At 37.4% G+C, this 17,381-nt stretch overlaps 1 protein-coding gene across 1 annotated transcript; it reads right to left on the reverse strand.

Annotated features, from left to right (window-relative positions):
* Window positions 1-585: 585 nt before the first annotated feature.
* UBE2L3 (ubiquitin-conjugating enzyme E2L 3) lies at window positions 586-10,467 on the reverse strand. The gene is made up of 4 exons (XM_009703719.1): window positions 10,459-10,467; window positions 9,088-9,183; window positions 4,892-5,078; window positions 586-1,405 (listed from the first exon to the last, which is right to left on the reverse strand). Exons 2-4 carry the CDS (start codon window positions 9,154-9,156, stop codon window positions 1,251-1,253), a joined length of 411 nt encoding a protein of 136 aa, XP_009702021.1. The 5' UTR covers window positions 9,157-9,183; window positions 10,459-10,467; the 3' UTR covers window positions 586-1,250.
* Between the last annotated feature and the right edge of the window lie 6,914 nt (window positions 10,468-17,381).

Here is a 17,381-nt window from a genome sequence, read left to right on the forward strand (position 1 = left end):
CAGGTGTGCCCTGGAGCAACGGGAAAACAGCTCTAGCTGATTAAGTTAGAATGATAGAATGATACTTGAAGTACTCATTAAATCATCTAACCTGTGTGTTTTTAAGACATAGGAACGGTAGTAGTGAAGCGTGCTCTATTACAGGTTATTGCTTAATCCTATTCTCCTACCATTTTCAGTAGGAACTGTACAGCAGTTGGGCCGGGAAGTGGCACAAGTGCCATCCCATAAAACATGGATGCTTCTTACGCATTCTGATGGAAAAACGTTCCAAGATGACCAGCAGTGCTGTCAGATTTAGTACTTGAATTCAAAATTAACATTTCCAAAATACCAATTTTTAACTCAAAAACCAGTTTACCACACTTTGGTACCTCTTGGTCCCCAGTTTCTGAAACTCTTCCAAACTGGTTGCAATGTTGTTCTGTGCATGTTTCCCGAGCTACTCTGCATAGGTATCAAGAACAGAAGTGAAAGAAGTTTGTAATCACATTCCACTACTGGTTTGCTACAGAATTTTTCTTCCAAAGTTTTCCAAAAGGAGGACATAAGCCGTATTTTTAATTCAATGACGCACACAAAAACTTGGGTTTCCCCGTTTAATAAACATTTTGTGGTAACATCAGCCAGATTTACATAAGACCTGGACATTAGTTCTGATTGTTTTTGTGGGGTTTGTTTCTTTTTTGTTTATTATGTTACAAACTGAAGTTAAGGGGAACTTGTACCAAGTCCCACAAAGCACAGTGCAACATTTAAAAAGAAAAGTAAACAAAACTGCCAAACACTCAATCATTTTCTGCCAGAACTGGGATATTTTTTTCTAAGACATCAGTTTGGGGAGGAGGATAAAATTCAATGAAGAATTAAATGAACTTAAGATAGTGGGAACTGCAAGGAGAAGTAAGAAATGACAGCCACAACCTTTTCAATTTAAGGGCAGAATATAAGTCTAAGATATTTTTGATAAATTCTGACAAGAAAAAGAAAACAGCATACTTTAAAGTATATTGAAGCAGTGATTTTTAAACAAAGAAAGCAGAACTAGAACATCTTAAATTTTAATCCTTTCTTTACAGGTTACCTAGCCCACTTTTGATTAAGAAAACTGTAGAAAGTTAGTAACAGCCACAAGTTAACACCGAAAGGTGGCACTTTTCAATTTTCCATAGAGTCCTGCTTTACGGGGTGTCTCAAATGCACTGCTCCGATCTTCTATCATACGTTGCTGACATCAATTGTGTCAGATTTTAGTCCACTGGTCGCTTTTCACCATATTTCTTTGTAAACTCTTCAGCGTTCTTACAGAATTTTTTACGGTCCTTAGAGTATTCTTCAGCTAGGTCAGCCCGAAGGGGATGCTCGGGCTGTGGATCATTCACCAGTGCTATGAGGGACTGGATTACTGCCAAAAGAAGTATAAACACCGTCAGAGACTAAGATGGTTAATTTTTAAAAATCAAAATGTAAGCAAAATTGCCCAGTAAGAAAAGAGCTTTAACTGCATTTAAATACATCCCCATAAATCTAAGGTATTTTCAAAAGCAGAGCACAAATAAGCTATAGCAATATGCCAAGATTTAGTTCAATGACCATGAATGAACACCAGAACATCGTATTTGTAAACATCAACTGAATAGAGACCAAAATGCAGTACAAATTATCTCCCATGTAACTGGCGTCCCAACTGAAACACTCCCCTATGGCTAAGAAACTAAATTTCACAGACAAGTTCATCTAGAAGACTCTGGCTCAGGATGGAGTTTCCATCATGAAACATTTCTTCCTAACACCTGTCACCATGATGCAGTTGTAACTGGGCCTGCTTTCAGAAACCGTTTTTTCAGCTTTAATTTTGTCAGACTCTTACCTCCCCTATAAACAGGAGACAATTCTTCCCTTTATTCTAAACTGCCAAATACATCCCCTAGTAGAGATACGTTGGGCAAACAAATGCGTAAGAACTGCAAGATGCTTTTCACCCCACTGTTCACAGCCATTTCATCAACATTCCCCTATCACTTTCAAAGGAAACGTCATTCTTAAAATCACTGAACTGTTCTTGACATTTATGCAGTGAACCTCACACACTACAATGACATTTATTGCTGCATTTTCCTCCTGTACATTCTCATGACCCTTTAAAGCTAGACAGGTCACAACAATCAGGAGTTCTCATACCCATCCACTAAAAGATACATGCGTAACCGCGCAAGTCTATAGCAAGTGGCTACACAGAAAATGCATTTCACTGTACAACAATGTTAATAATATTCCATTTGAGTTAAGTTTGGGCTACCCAGAGTAATACAAAGCAGCACCCCAAGAGTTTTTAAAGCAAGTATAACAAAACTCTGTGAACTTCAGGCATTGCACACTATAGCCAGCTGCCGTTTCCTGAACTCACATAAAATACTGACAGCTCCACCATCCAGCATCAGGGAGTCCCATGACTCGGCTACACGTTGCGCAAAAAGTCAGTCTATTGTTTTTCAGAAACTGCTACTTAGCAGTTTAACTGGATTCTCCCTAGTTTTGCAATGTAAGTTCTTACAATACTTATCACTCCAGCAGATGCTAGAATAGCAGAGTGGCTTTTTTTACAGAGCATGCTCATATTCTTTTCCACCCTTACCTGATAGGAATGGGGAACATAACTCAAAAGAAATACTCAAAATCCAGAGACGTACGCCTGTTGCTATATTGCTAACCAGGAACATTTCCTACCACAAATCAGAGTTTAAACTGCAACAAGCTATCTAAGGACTGTGGAATTGATATTAGCTTACTTCACATGAACTCACCAGTCCTGGACTTGCCACAACTGTCTTCATATTACTGACTACTTATGAAACTAGCATCAATACTGCATGTGACAATCCCTTTTCACTCAGTAAAACACACTGAAACACTACAGAGAAAGCGTTACTGTGTTATTAAGGTTAGTTAACACACAAGCCAGAAAAAATTAGGATTGTCATAACAGGAGTTGCCTCAATAGCCACAGCATTTTAAAACTATACTGTCACAACAGTCTGTTTTAGTATTAAGCATAAATTAATAAAAAGTACAGCAGTAAGATGCATGTTTAGTCCATGAAAGGAGTTAATGATTTATGATGAACCTAATCTCTCTGCTTTCTTGACACCTGATGGATCAAACCCAATCACTTTGATGCTGTACTAATAATGTTGCATTATTTCCTCGAGAAAGGCCCAAGTAGCAAACAGACTGGAGTTTATTTTTCAGTGCAGAAGAGTTCTGGAGAAGAAGGAACAGAGACTTAAGCAGGGCTGTAATAACATTGTTGCAGGTTCATACAATGATCTAGTAACAACAGACATCAACACTAAAATGACTTCTTGTAGAATGAGTTAGAAGACAAACAGAAGACTGCGTAACAGCAGAGACTGAGAGATTTGCAATATTTTGGTACCCAAGGTTTGTTCCAAATTCTGATTTTAGCATAGTTTTTATTCACTCTCTCAGATAAAAAGGGAATTGCTCCTTCTCAGGGAGACACTGACTATTTCCTGCATGCAAACAGTTGCTTCAATAGTTCCAACTAATGCCAACTTGCATTTCAAGCTAGGTAGAGACATGTCATTCATTTACTTAACTAGAGAAGGCTCGTAAGATTAAGACAACTGCTAAGGTGTTAACAGAAACCTTCTACACATTGATTCCATTCCATCTCTCCCAAGGATCATTTTCTCCTGTATAATCTGGGATAAGTCAACAACAAATCACACAATCTTTGCTGACCTATTTAACAGGTTCTTTTTGCTGCCACCTCCGCTTTCCCCAACATCCAACTGCTTGATCTTTTCCGAAACAACTACAGGAATTTTCCTATTTTGTCTCTGGGGCAAGATCACACAAGCTGCAAGTAGTTTTACTAGAATACAGAAGTACACAGAAAAAAAGAAATCTTAACTACGACATTGTTTACTATCAGGAACACAGTTCAAGTGAAAACAACCTTAAAGAGGAGTCTGGAAGAAGGAAACACTTTCTCCTACAGAGCAAGATACTTCAGCATCACTGAAGCTCTTCCACTGGACTAAACTGCTACTCATTTGAATTAATATTACTAAAAAATACACAGTTTTTGCAAGGATGTTTGCTCTTTCTATATGTACAATAATAAGTGCTTAATATAAAACTAGTCATTACCTGCCAGAAAACACAAAATTCTCCCCCCAACAACGACTGGAAGCAACAACAACAGAAAAAAACCTAGTCGGATCACACTCTCAGTCTGCCACAGAACCTGATGAAAACTTTTTTCCTTAAAATATTTAAATTCTTATCCAAAGACACTCTACACAGCAAGCCTCACAGCAGTATCTTTTAAGAACTACGAGTTAATTTGTGTTATGATTTCAGGTTTTGTTTATGACTCCTTAGATATTTCAAACCATACATTCAAACCACAGAACCAGATGGTAGAGATTATAAAATGCACAAAGTCTTGAGGTTTTAGACCCTTTCTTTCAAACATCCAGGAGTGTACTGAACACCTCAGGATTATAAAGTCACTGTTCCAAACAAACACAAAATAACCCCCACACAAACTACCACCGGAATTTTTAAGTATGCCAAGGAGACTACCTTAATTGATAAACTCTTCAGTCATGAAGAGTTTTGTGTTTTCCTGGAGGTGGAAATGCCACGCATCAATGTCATTACCTTACATCCCAGTAACAAAATGAGATTCCAAAAGAGCTGCACACTGTGATCACAACACGTGATCCATGACACAAACCTTATGACAACAAATATACCATAAGAGCAGTGAGAGCTGACAAGCTAAATTTAAAGCTAATAGCATTTCAAACACAATACAAAGTTTCTTGATATCCAGTTCTTTCTCTGCGTGGAGTCCTACCTTGGTCAGTTTTGGTTGCTGGCTTCCAGTTTTCAGCACTAATTACTGGCAGACAAACCTGCCCCTTTTCATCGATGTTAGGATGATAGATCTTTGTTTTAAATGTAATCTTGGGAGGTTTGAATGGATATTCTGCTGGGAAGTTGATTTCAATTCTGAAGGCTCCTTTATCATATGGAGGATTGTCCTGCAACAAGAAAGCAGAATGTCAAGAATCTGGCATATTCTAACAGATACAATTAAGAAAAAGCATGCTCCAGAGTTCAATCTAGCAAATGACCTCTTTTAAAGGCACTTTCTTCCGACATATATTGCCATGTCTATGTGTCAGAAAACATCAAAACCTATTTGGTAAGAGAGAGGCAATACAACCTCTACATTTGTATTCAGCCTGGAAAAAAGCAGATTACTATTGTTCTGAAGTTGGCTGACACTTCTACTGGTAAGAAAGCATCCAATCCCATTTACTCCAAAATCAAGGTCCTATCCAGTAAGTAGTTTTATTCCCAACATTTTATTTCAAAAAACATTGTAAACCCTTTCTGAGATACAAACAGGAAGCCTGACAAGGAAAATTGGTTTCTCTAAACCTAGTTATTTTATGTGTCTCACAACATGGTGGCACGAACAGCAAAGCAATTTGATTTGTCAGATTTCCCTATATGTTCTGAGAATGTTTTTGTGCTGACTACACAAAAATGTGCTGAGCATTCATTGGTACTAAAGATAGACATTCACTGCGTCTGCTGATGAGAACATTCTGAATTTGTATGCAGTTTTAGCACCCACTCTTATCAGATCATTTTTGAAGGAGCATGATGAGAGAACCATGAAGTAAGCAAAGTAGTTCTTCATGCTGAAACAGAAAAAACAATGCCCAGAATCTCATTTAGAAAACCTGTTAGACTATTGATACTGCCTCAAATACTAACTGCAGAAGAAAGGCAGATGAAAAAGAAACCATTGCTACATTTAAAGCTTATGGAAATACCATTCTGCACTGAAAACAGTAACTAAGGCAGGAAGCCTTTCCAAACACTCTGGGAACAAGAATCAAAGGATGAAAGTTTCCAGTTGATGTAAAGTATAATCACATACATTCTTCATTAGCAACCAGACCACTCCCTGCAATGAATCCCACTCCAGAAGTTAAAAAAGAGTTACCAATATTTGGGGGCGGGGAGCATTCCATTAAAATATTATTCAACAGAAAACATTTAGTGTTATCCATATAGAGAGGTCTAGTTGTGCATTTCTAAGAAATACAGCACAATTTCTGCAGTTAAGGGAAGAGGTAACCAGAGTAGCTTTAAAATCACTTTTTATCCAAGCAATCCTAAAAGTTTTGGAAGTTTGAGTAGTAACTTTTGGTGGTGCTGACAGCTTAAGCAGTTAGTGCCCTCTCCCCCCATGGCTCACTTGTTCTTCCCTCCATCACATGCTATAATTTGTGGGATGTTCAGTGAACTGATAGGGGAAGTGACCTGGCTTAAAAATGTCCATTTTCTGCTTGACTCTCAGTCAGAACAGTTCTTCACTATAACTTGCCACTAAATTGAACCAAAAAATGTATGTAAAGGGTTGCTCATGTTTTAAATAGACAAAACACAGAATATTTGAGCAATTAATTTCCAATTATTTGTTATATTTATTTTGACACTGACAAGGGAGAGAAGCAGAATTATAAATACTGAAACACAAGCAACAAACACAGCTCATGTTCACCTGGAGTATTTTTGCTCTGCAAAAGTTTGTCCATAGCAAGCAGTTTTGATTAAGTGAAATGAAATTCATGGTATGCCAACAGTACACCTCTTACATGAAGAAGGAGCCTGCAGTAGATAGTCTTGTTTCGGTGTTGAAATCAAATGAATAGTGTACCTTTTCAACACACGGAACATAAACTACCTTATTCTACAATTCAGAACAGGAGAAGAAGTTGACAAGCTATCTTCAATTTGCTTCTCAATTGAGCAAACAGCCTCAAAAACTAACAGTTGTTCTGAAGAACAAAATATGTTACATACAACAAAAACTTCTACAGCAGTATCTTTCACAGAAATTCTGTATGAACACTGTTAAAAAATACTAACCTTTCTATCTTTCATACCTTCATTAAGAAGCTGACCAAAATAATCCCTAGTTATGGAGGTTAATAATCAGTTAACTGGTTAGTCCTACTAAAGTAGGAGTAGTATGTCTTTAAATCCTAAACAAGAACATTTTCTAAAATGGAAACGCCATATAAAACTTCAAAAGCAAAAACTCAGCAAAAAAAAATTAAAACTTGCAACAGCTGTATATTACATTAAGCTATCAATTCCAGCATTGCAATAGCTAAAAAAATTATGCCAAGACTAAAGCATCTTCTATAGCATATCCTCAAAACAATAAAGTATACTACTCTTTGAACATGTACAACACAACACTTAATTAATAACTATAGAAAGTATAATTTCATGACAAAATTCCCTCTTAAACTATATCAGTAGTGAATTTAAGGCTATTCCCCCGTAATAGGTTGTATTACAAACCAAAAGGCAGGTATGAAGCACAGTTCACTGCATCAATGTTTAAGCACTTGTGATGTTGTTTGTTGGTTTTTTTTTTTTGCAAAACAAACACTAAGCTCATACCCTGCTGAGCAGAAACCGTTAAAACCAGATGCTGTACACAACACACTGCTAATTTTAACAGGGCTAAACAACTGTTTTCATGTTTTGTTTGCCTTATTAGTCATATTTACCAATCTTATACTGCTTCAAAGTATTACAAAAGCACTAAACTGTTACACACGAACCACAAGTACCAGAGTGGCTTATTAAAGTGTATTGTTTCTCAGCTCTGTCGAATTTTCACGTCAAATCCTGCTTTATTTGCAAAAGTAGCCTCAACCACTCAAAGGAATTACTTGCAGGAATGTAAGTAAACAGTAAACTAAATGTATTCTACAGTACTTAAAGTGCAAGGGCCTAGGCATTATCTCAGCCTGTGTGAACTGAATTCAGGAATGGCCTCCAACTAACAAAGCACAGGCACCACTAAACAGATGTTTCGAAGTCTTGTAGTTAAAGACAGATTTACACTGGCTGGGGGACCTTTTTGGTAGCACCCAGGAAAAGCAGAACTGATGCCTTAGTGGCACAGCCTCTATTGCTGCAGGCTTAAAAGTAGCTCACGTAAGGAAGGGAGCATGGGCCATGGCAGTGGAAAATAAAGGAGGTGAAAATCCAAGTGACTTTCAACCAAGGAATTCGACATACCGGATTTCCTGCTCTCCCCTTAGTAACAAATCCCTCTATTTGACTAATACAGTCGTTATCTACTTCTATTAAAAATTGTCTTAAAAGATTGTAGTGCTTTTAAAAAATTAAAGTGAGTTGGGTTTTTTTTGGCATTAATTAATGCCAAATTCTTTCTTTTAAAGAGCTCACTTCTGAAAATCCAAACCTTTTCCTTGCATCAAACTTTTTGCAACACTCAATTTTATCCTAGAAATAAATCTAGTAGATTAAAAAAAATAAATCTATTAAGTAGTAAACAAAATATTTCATACCTCAGTTTTTTTTCCTATGATGGTGTAGGTTTTGTACTTTAAGCTTAACATAATAAACTACAAACTTCATTTGCTTCCCCCTTCCAACACCTCTCCAAGTAACCCAGTGCCACCACTGAGTCCACAGCCCTCGCTAGCTGCCGCCGTGTGTTGGACTAGGCCTACAGTTATGAAGCACCCAGGTAGGTAACGACCAGAAGTCTAGAGTATCTTTCAATTACATAGGGATTTTTCTTCAGACTAGTTATAAGAAACACCTACTAACATTATCAGACTTTAATAAAGCAAAACACAGGAGACACTCAAATGAAAGGAGACAGGAAGATTACACTATTTGCCCAAGATAACACAAGATGTCTGAAGAGACAAGAATTAAATCCAGGAGCACACTTCAATGCCCAGAGTATGTTTAAGATGCTGCAGTATAATCTATATAAACTTATACTGTATTTATAAACAACTAGCTTCTGCACAAACCCACAACTCTGAAAGCCAGGTTTTATAATGAAAGAGATTCTTGTCAGGGTGCAAAAATTATCTACTGGTCACCAGCAGCACAACTAAACTGTGGATTTATGAGATACAAATGATCCTCACTTTATTTTAAAGCTCATTAGAATAAGGAGTGGTCTATACTCACAGGAACAATAAGCCCTTGCCAGGTCAATAAATTCGCTTCATCAACCTGGATATTACGGAAGTTTTTCATTCCACATTTGCGGATTTCTTCAAGCTCCTGAAAAGCAAGTAAAGTGTAAGTTAATAACAGTATTAAGCAAGATGCTCCTATTTATTTTTCCAAATGCTTAGACGTCAACATGGGTTTCTTTAATGTTAAAGAATCTTGAGGTATTAGGAGTGGCAATCCACACAAATAAAGAAAATTTTGCACCTGTGAGAAGTAAAATTCTCCGAGACAAGGTATTAAAAAAAATATTTTTTGATATGTCAGAAAAATACAAAAATGCTTTAACATAATTACAGACACAAACTGGAAGTATTAAGGCGCATTTAAAAATGTTTTTCTATCTCAAATGCAAATCAGTGCCTTTGGTAATAGACTATTGATAACTGTGAAGCACAGAAATAAAGTGCATCTTAGGACTTGTCTGAAGGAAAACAGCAATTTGAAAGAATTATTTCAAAACAGTCTTAAACACGGATAATGTCACTGAACAGGCCAATTATTTCAACTGAAAACTAACAAATTTCTGTATGACCAGCTTAAATTCATGCAAACCCAGAAAAATATCAATCTAAGCCAAACTAGCCTTATTTAGGCCAGTAACTTGAGAAGATACAGCTTTATCTCTGTTTTGTACCTCAAATTTAACAGTATGTATTATATTAAGATACCTCTCTTTATAGCTGTATCACTCTTGAATGAGGTATCTTTCTGCACCAGCCAAACCATTTTTGATCAGTTAGTGATCCCAGTAGCATGAAAACAAGTATTTAGGCATTTTTATATTTAAAATTATCTATAAGCCCTAGTGTAGCAACTGTTTCCTGGAGTACTTCATAAGACCGAAAAAAAAAACCACCTCAAGTTACCACTTTTTTTTTTTTCCCCTCCCATAACAATTACAGCCCTTTGCTGTTGAATTCAGTAGTTTTATCTTGAAAGAGAACTCAACTGAATTCAAATTCAAATGTCATTCACACTGAAGTATAAAACTTTCCCAGTGCTTTCAAAATTGAAGCACATGCCAGCGTGTCTACATAGGTTAGGAAAAATGTTGCTTATACAGCAACCAACACTGGCCCACTCTGCCGGCACAGTTCTTCACTGGGTGCTAGCACATTTGCAAAACTAGACTGTATATTATTATGATAAAAACACCAGCTACAAGCAAAGGCACTATACACTGAAAAACAAAAAAGATTAGTTTTCCTGGTACAAGTGCTGTACTGTCCATGTTTTCTTGTTCGGTTGTTTTTTTTCTCTAAAATAGTTCTATGTTTGTCTTAGATCAAACCTTTTTGCATCTGACTGGCAGAGATTTAATACTTGCAGTAATCTCTTGCATAAACTTAGCATCACGATAAAATGCAAACCCGAAGGGAAAATAAGATTTCAAAATGCACATGAAACAAATACCACATGACAGCAACACATCAGAAGACGAGCATTTACATTCCCACCCACTGTACCTACGAAAGCAAGAGCATACTCGGAACACAGCAGTCTAACCTTGGGAGTCTTCGATATTGAATTGATGCCAAACACAATCTTCACGACACTAAAATTGACTACTTAGTCTAGACCTGCGGATTTATCCCCAAATTCTACTGCTGCTAGATTTAGGCAATATCACAGACAGTTTGGGTGTTTTTTTAACAAAAGGGTAAGAGGATTATCCTATTTCCTTAAAGCAGGGAAATATATACAAACCACACAAAAATAATCCCACAAAGCATATTTATAGGGATACAGAGCAAGCCAAAATATTGAAAAAAAAATAACCTTTATTATCGCAGCTGTAAGAGATCCTTTACGATCACCGAAACTGCAAATCCAGCCCATGCCTTACAGCGGGCTTCGAGTGCTCAGTGCCCCAGCAGCAGCTCAGGGAGAGCCCGACTGACCCCAGGCTGACTCTTCCCTGACAGGCTCAGGACAGTAACTCACTCCGAACAGCGTTTTGAGCGGCTCGCTCTCTGCATGTACACAACTGGGAAGTCCTGGCAAACCACTACTCCACAGCACGTAAAAGAGAGAAATCCTATTCCACACTAGATGTAACACATCAAACACTGGGAACAAAATAAGCTAATTAACCAGTATGTACTTAAGCATGAATGAAGATGCATCACAAGTGCCTTCACTCTAAAACAAGGAAAGGAAAATGGGATTAGACAATTTTCTAGTTACTACATTAAAAACACTATATATATGGCAGAAATCTCCCCCATAATGTCCCACTGGGAGTGCAGCTTCCATGCAGAAGCTTTTATCACAGGTTTGGATGATAGCATTACACTGCATCTGGCCCAGAGAACAATTGCCCAGACACAGAAAAGGGGAGGACTATGACTCCATAATTCAGGTATGTTATTAAGCTAACAAAACAAACTAGAAAAGCATGGCTTCACATTACTGGAAAATTAAACACCTACATTTTATGGTTAGATTCAGGTTAAAAAAAAAAAAGGATGCTAAATTAAGAAATGCAAGAATCCAGTACAGATACCATTAAGAAATTGTAAAACTTTGTATGAAAGCAAAGCAAAGTTTAAAACAAATGTGCAAATTGCTCCCCATTTTCCCCTCAAGTCCACCACATGAGAGAGGGAATTAAACAGCCTAGAAGACACTAAAGAGCTAGCTGAAAATTACTCAGGACATCTTCCTCTTTAAATTGACATGTGAAGCCTTTGCAGAAATTCGAAAAAATCAAGAAAGTGGTAAATTACTACAGTGTATCAGGACTATATCCTGTGCTCCTCCTTTTGCTGCCTTGTGTCCGCGGGAGTAACTGACAACCAAAAAAGCGGATAAATGGGGATAAACCAGGCAGTTCTTTTCTTCACACACAGGCAGGACTGCAAAGGTCATGGAGAATCAAGCCTACCTTAGCAGACGACTTGCCTGAACTATGCACTTAAGATAGATTCCAATTTATAAGAGAAATTACTTTTCTTATACTAGAAATGTCTTCATATGTCACTCCAAATTAATCAATTGCATGTTAGACTCATTTACAAATGGCGCTTTTTTTCATACTACTATCCCCTCAAATACAATGTAATACTATACTCACAAGTCAGGATTTTAGGGTTTTTGTGTCTAGTGCATGAGGAGTGGTAAGAGATTTGCCATTCGCAATTTAAGGGCACACGTGTGGGGTGTTCTGTTTTTTGTTTGATTTTTTTTTTCCCCCTCGCAACTGCCAAGACTCATAATAAAGATCTAACTGCCTCAGAGCTACAGAGGCAGACACAACTAAAGTATAAATGTACTGTTAAAAAAAGTGAATGAGCTACTAAATACTTTCAAACAGCACAGATTAAAAGTTAACACTGCATTTAACATGGGCTTGAGCAACTCCAAAGGAACAAAAATTACTTTATGAGGTGAAAGGATACCGTCCAGATATTTATTTCAAAATAATAGTTAAGATTCTAGGCAGATAGTAAATAGGTTAATTCATTTTCTTGTCTTCCACCCCTTAATTTTGTCAAGTAACATAATTAAAGGAGCATAGGAGGAGTGTAACTAAAGGTTAGAAGACTGCCGCAAGAATTTCAATCAGCCTTCATTCCCCACTCTGTTATCAACTTTGCACGTGACCTTGCTGCACTGGCTTCTCCATTCGTAAAACAGAAACCTCTTATTTCACAGGGCTCTCTTGAGATACAATGCTTGTAGTTTGGATGTGTTCAGAGAAAGTGTTACACACTGCACACGAAATGGAGAAAACATTGTTTCAGAGGTGGTATCTGATCTTCAAGTATAATGCTGAAGGTAGTCCTAAAAGTACATACTACCTATCATATATAATCACTAAGGATTTAAAATTTTTATTTTCAATATCGTGCAATCATTTGTGCAATGAAACAAAAATGAAATGTCTGAAACAAAAGGGGCATCAACTTAAGATGTAGTTAAGTCTTTCAAAAACCCTGCAACTGTTTTGCCCATGCATCTTTCAAGTTTTGGAACTTCTCTAAAAAAAACCAAAGCCAGCTAGCAAAACGCAGTGAAGACAAACACTTGTAAGAGTGAATCCAAGAATATGGGAATAAGTGTAAGAGCTCTGACTTCAGTAAGTTCTGCATCAAGCCCAAAATGCTATTAAATGCACAAAGAAGAACAAAAGTCTACTGAAATAACTCTAGACCACACTTCTCTGTTGTTTACAATTTACATTTACCTGTTTACAAATACATTCTCTAAAAGAAGCGTGACAAAGTTAAACAGGCTCCAAGACACCGATAAGGAACTGGCCAGTTTTACTTTCAACACTTCTCTGTACTGTATGAGATTCAGAAACATCTTAAAATATAATTTTACCAAAACTCCCACAAAACCAACCCAAAAGCCAGACAGATCCTAGCTGTTACAAGAACTATCAGGAAGTTTCCTCTGCAACTTCACAACTCTGTATACTCACGTGTCTTTTATTTACTGAATAATTCTACATTTTGGCAAAGTATTTTCATTTCATTAAAAATTCTTTTGTCAATTCTCAGTTTCAAAAATGGAAAACGAATCTGTATTCTCACTTCCGCACAGTGAAAATCATGCATTGCTCAAAACCCCATTTCCCTTGTTACTGAGAACTGGCATTTGGATCAACTTAGAATTGTTTTTCAAATATCAAAGTTGTTTAAAACCCCTTTATTTGGAAGGACGATGGTCTTTACAAGACCACAGCATATTGGAGATTGCAGGCCATCTACAGCAGGTACCCGGGCGTGGCCCTGTGTTTGTAATTTATTACGGAGGTCAATAGTTCCATAAGTGTTTGACTATGCGATTACGGAAGCAGAGTAAAAACAGTAAGATTAAAATAATTGTCTATGTACCTCACTTCATGTATGAAGTGTTATTTACTCTTTAAATCTATTTTCAATTTTTGATACTAAAGATACTTTTGAACATCTGAAAACCAAGGAACAAAAGCACAGATCTTACAGACGCCGTAGCTCAATCACATTGCAGATCAACACAGAAAGGAGCAGCTCCACAGTTAGGACAGACCAGCCTTCTCAAATACTACCTAAACACGCCTGTTGAAGGTACATCTCAGTACCACCCGTTACTACACCACCAAGTACGTACTATGACTATCCAGCACCGAAATAGCCTTCCCTTTGCCACTACCCACTACCTCTCCACATAGCATTTAGTTATGGATCTCGCCTGGAGAACGGCTTGTTTTACAGTAGTGGGTGGCAACTGTGAAAAGCATTTCATTGAGATCTCTGGCATGTCTCTTGGAGATCTATGTTCCCAATCATACATGTTGGGAGACAATTTGCTTTTTAGGAGAAGGGGTCGTGAAGCAAAGTAGCTCCCTTAAAAGAGAAGCCTTAGATCCTTTCCTAAATATAATCACTCCATATTTGCCTGTTTTTATCCCAAGAGATTGTCCACAACAACATATCCTTTATTGCTTTATTCCCACCTCTCACATTTCATGAGGAGTCAAGATCTGACAACTGTGGCTCTTTGAAGAGGTGTAATGGTGGCTCATAGATCAAAACTCCACCTCAGATGTCACTGGAATATGATTCATTAGCTATGTGTATTTCGCATTTCTGCTAACCTAGGTGTACTCCTGAAAAGGGCACACCTCCACTGATTTTTTTGTAAGTCAGTAGACAAAACTTCAGTTAGGCTATTTGATAGGATAAAGCTCTGCAAAAACAGGTCGTAAATAAGATCTTTGGCTGAGGAAATGTAATTTGCTCAAACAGACCCTGAGATGATGAGACAATCTTATTCCTGTTATAACTTGGCTTCATGTTTAAAATTGAACTGTACAATGGCAAAATACGTAATACTTCTTTCACAAGGAGGGTTGCAAACTAAAGATACAAACAGCTTCCACAATCTGAAAAGGATACCCATTTCCACCTGGAAAGTGGAAACCATACTCATACTCCCAGTTTTCTACAGGCAGTGTGTTATTATGAACTTACTACATCCAGTCTCTTTGAGCCACTGTGATTAATATGAGTAACTATGATGCATGACACGAGTCCAGAAAAAATGCAGTACTTCAAAATGCTGGCAAGACCTTAAGGAAATGGAAATTGCTTTATGTGACCTATAAAAGGTTCAAAGTTTATCCTCACTTACCAAAGACAAACTTGATACTTAGCTCAAAGAAAGAGACAGTTAATGCTTATCCTAAATTATTTTAAACATAATTGAGTGACATGCTGAAAAACTCCATTTCCTTTAGTTATCATCACTCATCATTCTACGACCCTGAGAAAGACACACCACAGACTTTCACTGTTGAAGTTTTGCAATATGGAAAAGACTTTTTAAAGTAGATCTGTGAATTTGGAACTTAAACAATGATATTAGCTTGATACACATGCGAGTTTGGACCTTCAAAACATCATGCTGCAGCAATCCAGATTACATCATCTGTACAAGAGCTCTACTTCGTTCCTACTGAGATGAGTGGCAAAATTCAAAGCCATCTGGGTTGGCTCGACTCTCCAAAAGGCACAAAGGTAGCTGCTTATTTAATAGGCTTTAGAGGTCGTGCAATACAGCATCTCACAGCTCTTGAACCAGCATAAAAAAAGCACACAACATGCACAACCCACAAACATCGGGCAATAAAAATGAAAGTAAAACTGTAAGAGGGAAGTTATCAATGTCTCCTTTCTTCCTACAACACTCCCTCCGAAAAGCAACTGCCACACTGTTTTTCTAGAAAAGAAGGAGGTCATGTTGTCAAAAACCATTTCAATGACATTTTAGTGAAAGAGTCAAGTACTAATGTTTCAGAAGTACAGTGGAACTGAGGAGAGGGATTGAAAAGCAAGAGGTACTGCAGATATTAAGAACAATTTTTCTTGCTTTTCAGGTTTTTATGTTCTTAAATTTAAAAAGAAAAAATAATTGGAAATATTTTTTTCCTACCAGAGTAGTAGCGATGTGCTTTTGAACAATTAATGCATTTTTTTAGAACAGGCAGAAAAGCTGCCTTACCAAAATATAAAATTAAATGGTCATTTACTATCTGAAACTAAGGGGAACTTTACTTGAGTACAAAGCAACAGATATACTGATTATGATACTAAAGCTGTGACAAAACAGCTATAAAAAATTAAATAAAAAAATTAAATAAAAAAATGCCATCTCATCAGGATCCTTAAAGACAATTAAAGGTTTATGCCTACTGATTTAATATATATGAATGACTCTGCACACAATGTATCTGCTGTTTAACTTTTAGTCACTCCATAGCACATTTAAAACAACACAACTAGCCTTGTGAAAGCACTGCTGAGCTATGAGTTTCTTCAAAATAAAAACCCACCCAAGTTATAATGGTTAATTATATATCTGCACAATTAAGGAAATGCAACTTCAAAACCTGCCATCTACAAGTCCTAGTAAAATCCCAGTGCTATTAGGAGTCCCCATCCTTGAAGCCGGCTATAAAACTGATATTAAAATATTAAGTTTAACAGAATCACCCATGTATCTGTCAAATCCTACTGCATGGTTACATTGCACCCCACAGGGACAGATTTTTTTAGTAAGGTTAAAATATCACCTGACAGTTACAGGGTCTTTCCCCTATGTCTCACAGGACTAGCCTATAAAGTTAATTGATTTATGTTACAGGCACTTTACATGCAAATACTGTAGGGTATTGCCACAGCATTTTACAGATGACTAAATTTTATGCCACTAAATTTTATGCATGTTCCAGGCAAACCCCACCACATACAGATTGTGATGTTAATTGGCAATTATATACAACACGTAAAATAAGCTTGTATGCTTTGGGGGCAGCGATTACCATTTTCTTTCTAGGAAGGACCTTAGTCCTCAAGCAAAATGATGACAAACATAATCCCAAGCAGTATTTTACAATAAACTATCCATCCTCTTAGTTAAAACCTAACTGAGGCTGAGTTTACATTTATAAGTATCATCCACACTTTAGAGCAAATACAGCGAAGACAATAACATTACCACGTCTGCAGTGAGGGAGGAAACTTCTGAACCCAGGTCCATACTTCAGTGTGATAAACCTCTTACTCATACAAGGAAGGCGATACTCTCCAAAACAACGAAAACGAAATTATTTCATCCCTGGGCGTTTGGGGCAGGTTCCTTACCAAGAAAAGAGCGGGGGGAGCGGAGAATCCCCACTCGCAGGGAGGGAGGAGAGGGCGCTTCCCCGCTGCCCGGCACAGCCCTCCCCGCGGGCAGGGCCGGGGACCGCGCCG

This window comes from Cariama cristata, unplaced genomic scaffold (assembly GCF_000690535.1).
Source record: "Cariama cristata isolate BGI_N322 unplaced genomic scaffold, ASM69053v1 scaffold43027, whole genome shotgun sequence".
Taxonomy (NCBI): domain Eukaryota; kingdom Metazoa; phylum Chordata; class Aves; order Cariamiformes; family Cariamidae; genus Cariama; species Cariama cristata.

Bases quoted from the DNA above. Each gene is read 5' to 3' on its own strand.
- UBE2L3 (XM_009703719.1), bottom strand. From the start codon at position 9,156: ATGAAAAACTTCCGTAATATCCAGGTTGATGAAGCGAATTTATTGACC. The intron at 5,079-9,087 runs GTGAGTATAGAC...TTCTTGTTGCAG, and splicing joins GGCAAGGGCTTATTGTTCCT to GACAATCCTCCATATGATAA. The intron at 1,406-4,891 runs GTAGGACTCCAC...TTCTTTTGGCAG, and splicing joins AGCAACCAAAACTGACCAAG to TAATCCAGTCCCTCATAGCA.